Raw genomic sequence first — 2,146 nt, 5'->3', positions numbered from 1 at the left:
AGCCAAACCCTGCTGTCCCCAAGAATATGTGTACTCTACATAAAATATTTTCAACAAGAGGATTGAGGAATTTTTGATTTGGCTTATAAAAAGAATATTACTCTCTTCTCTAAAGGAATACAGAGAAAGGCTGAGGTATCTTCAGGTCTATAGGAAGTGCTCTTTTAAGAGTAAAACTCACTATCTGATGTTGATTCTTCAAAGAGTAAGAAGCTTTCTGTCACTGTTTCTAAACTGGGCCTTGTAAGTTGTAAAGTAGATATCCTAGGTGGTTTGAGATGGGGGATCTATTCCTCCCTTAAAAGACTCTCAGATCCCTAAAATATGTCTATAGGTATTCTAGATTCTCCAGAATCCTTAAATAAGGGACATGGCATTTTATTCTACAATCCTTGGTCCCCGAGAGGGAAAATAGTGGGTTTGATTTGCATTGATACAGAAATAATTGACGGAGTCCCTCAATGTTGGGTTCCCTTGTGAGGAACAGGAGTGGCGAGGTGCGGAGGGACACCAAGCAATGGATGGTGTATCACTGGAGCCAGAATTGGAGGAGGATGTCGCAGACTTAAAGGAAGGGTAAGATAGAATTTTTTTTTTAAGATTTTAAAATTTAAAAAATAAAAAACTAAAAAAAAAAAAAAGGTAGTATCTTGCTAACTGTGCTGAATATAATAAAAGTGACCTGTGCTGTTTAAAAAATAAATAAATAAAATCATAAGCAGACCCCTGTTGCCTGCTTCTCACACAAGAGCAGGGATTATTTGCTTTCTCACTGCTTCTAACACCCACATGAGAAAACTAAATCCACTATCCACCTCCCTGCCTGTTCCAAGAAATATGCGCACCAAGAAAGGAAACTCCACTCAAGTAAGAATATAATAGCGGTTGAGACAAGTTTATTGAGAATTTGACAGACACATCCACAACTTGATAATGACAAGAGTCATGAGCATGGTGAAAAATTCAAACGTAAAACGTGTTTGGGTGTCAAATTTCTCAAAATGTCCCAACAAACATCATGCAGGGAAGGCAGCTGGAGGCAAGTAGTTTTTCATCTTCTTCCCTTGAGACTCTGGTGCCGATGTGAAAAGCAGCTAACTGGGAGGCTGATGAGTCTCTGAGGACCTGGAAGTCCGCCTCTTGGGTTTGGGGGAGAAGATTCCATGCCTCTGATATTTCAGCAAATCAGTAGAGCGCAAATGGCCAGAATCTTCGGCAACCGAAGGCCCCAGAGCCGTTGTAGCCATAGCCGAAGCCATAGCCCACTGGGGAGTAGGTACTACCGTAGCCACAGCCCACACTGTAGCCCAGAGGGTAGCCATAGCTGCCCCAGTAGCAACCTGGGAAGACGGTGCTGGAGAAGCAGTAGCTCATGGTGTCTGGGTTGGGCGGCTTGGAGAGCAGGGAATGAATTTCCTCAGTATGATGGATTCCCTACGCTCCCTTCTTTATATACCCGGGCTAGGGGACGTGGCGAAAAACACAAGGCGTCATTTTCATTCTTGACCCCAATTTGCTAATTAGTTTGTGTTGCTTGCTTAAGATGTCTTTACAGTTGCTTCAGAAAGCTCTCATGTGATAGAATAACAGGGGCTGGAGTCCTTCCTGTAAATTGTGTCCCTTCATTAAAATACGCTTTGCAGAGTCTTCAAAGCCCTGGGTCTTATAAAGTCCTAAGTACAAGCCTCTGGAAGCAGGCTTTACAGTACTACGAAAATTTCTGAGGTTGTTAACTGTTATCCAGTCCTCTTGTGCACTGAATTTCCACAGCACACAGTTGGAATTCAATAAATATGTGTTGGAAAAAATTGAATGAAATTACATATACATACTGTGTGTTGTGAGCGTGTGCGTGCTCAGTTGCGTTCTCAGTTGCGTCCAACTCTTTGCGACCCAGTGAACTGTGGCCTGCCAGGCTCCTCTGTCCATAGTATTTTCCAGGCAGGAATACTAGAATGGGTTGTTTTCTATTCCAGTGGATCTTCCCAACCCAGGCATCCAACCTTCGTCTCTTGAATCTCCTGCATTGGAAGGCGAATTCTTTACTACTGTGCTACCTCGGAAGCCAATACATAGTGAAATCACCTCGAGACTGAGATATTCTTTGTGTTTGTCTGATTAAATAATTTATTTTGGCTTTATCCAA

General features: G+C 42.5%; 1 protein-coding gene across 1 annotated transcript; it reads right to left on the bottom strand.

Annotated features, from left to right (window-relative positions):
* Positions 869-1,441, bottom strand: KAP8 (keratin-associated protein 8-1). Its single transcript, XM_013969000.2, has one exon. The coding sequence runs from the start codon at positions 1,372-1,374 to the stop codon at positions 1,186-1,188; it is 189 nt and encodes a 62-aa protein (XP_013824454.1). The 5' UTR covers positions 1,375-1,441; the 3' UTR covers positions 869-1,185.

This window comes from Capra hircus, chromosome 1 (genome assembly GCF_001704415.2).
Source record: "Capra hircus breed San Clemente chromosome 1, ASM170441v1, whole genome shotgun sequence".
NCBI lineage: Eukaryota > Metazoa > Chordata > Mammalia > Artiodactyla > Bovidae > Capra > Capra hircus.
This window is presented reverse-complemented; position numbering and strand designations above follow the sequence as displayed.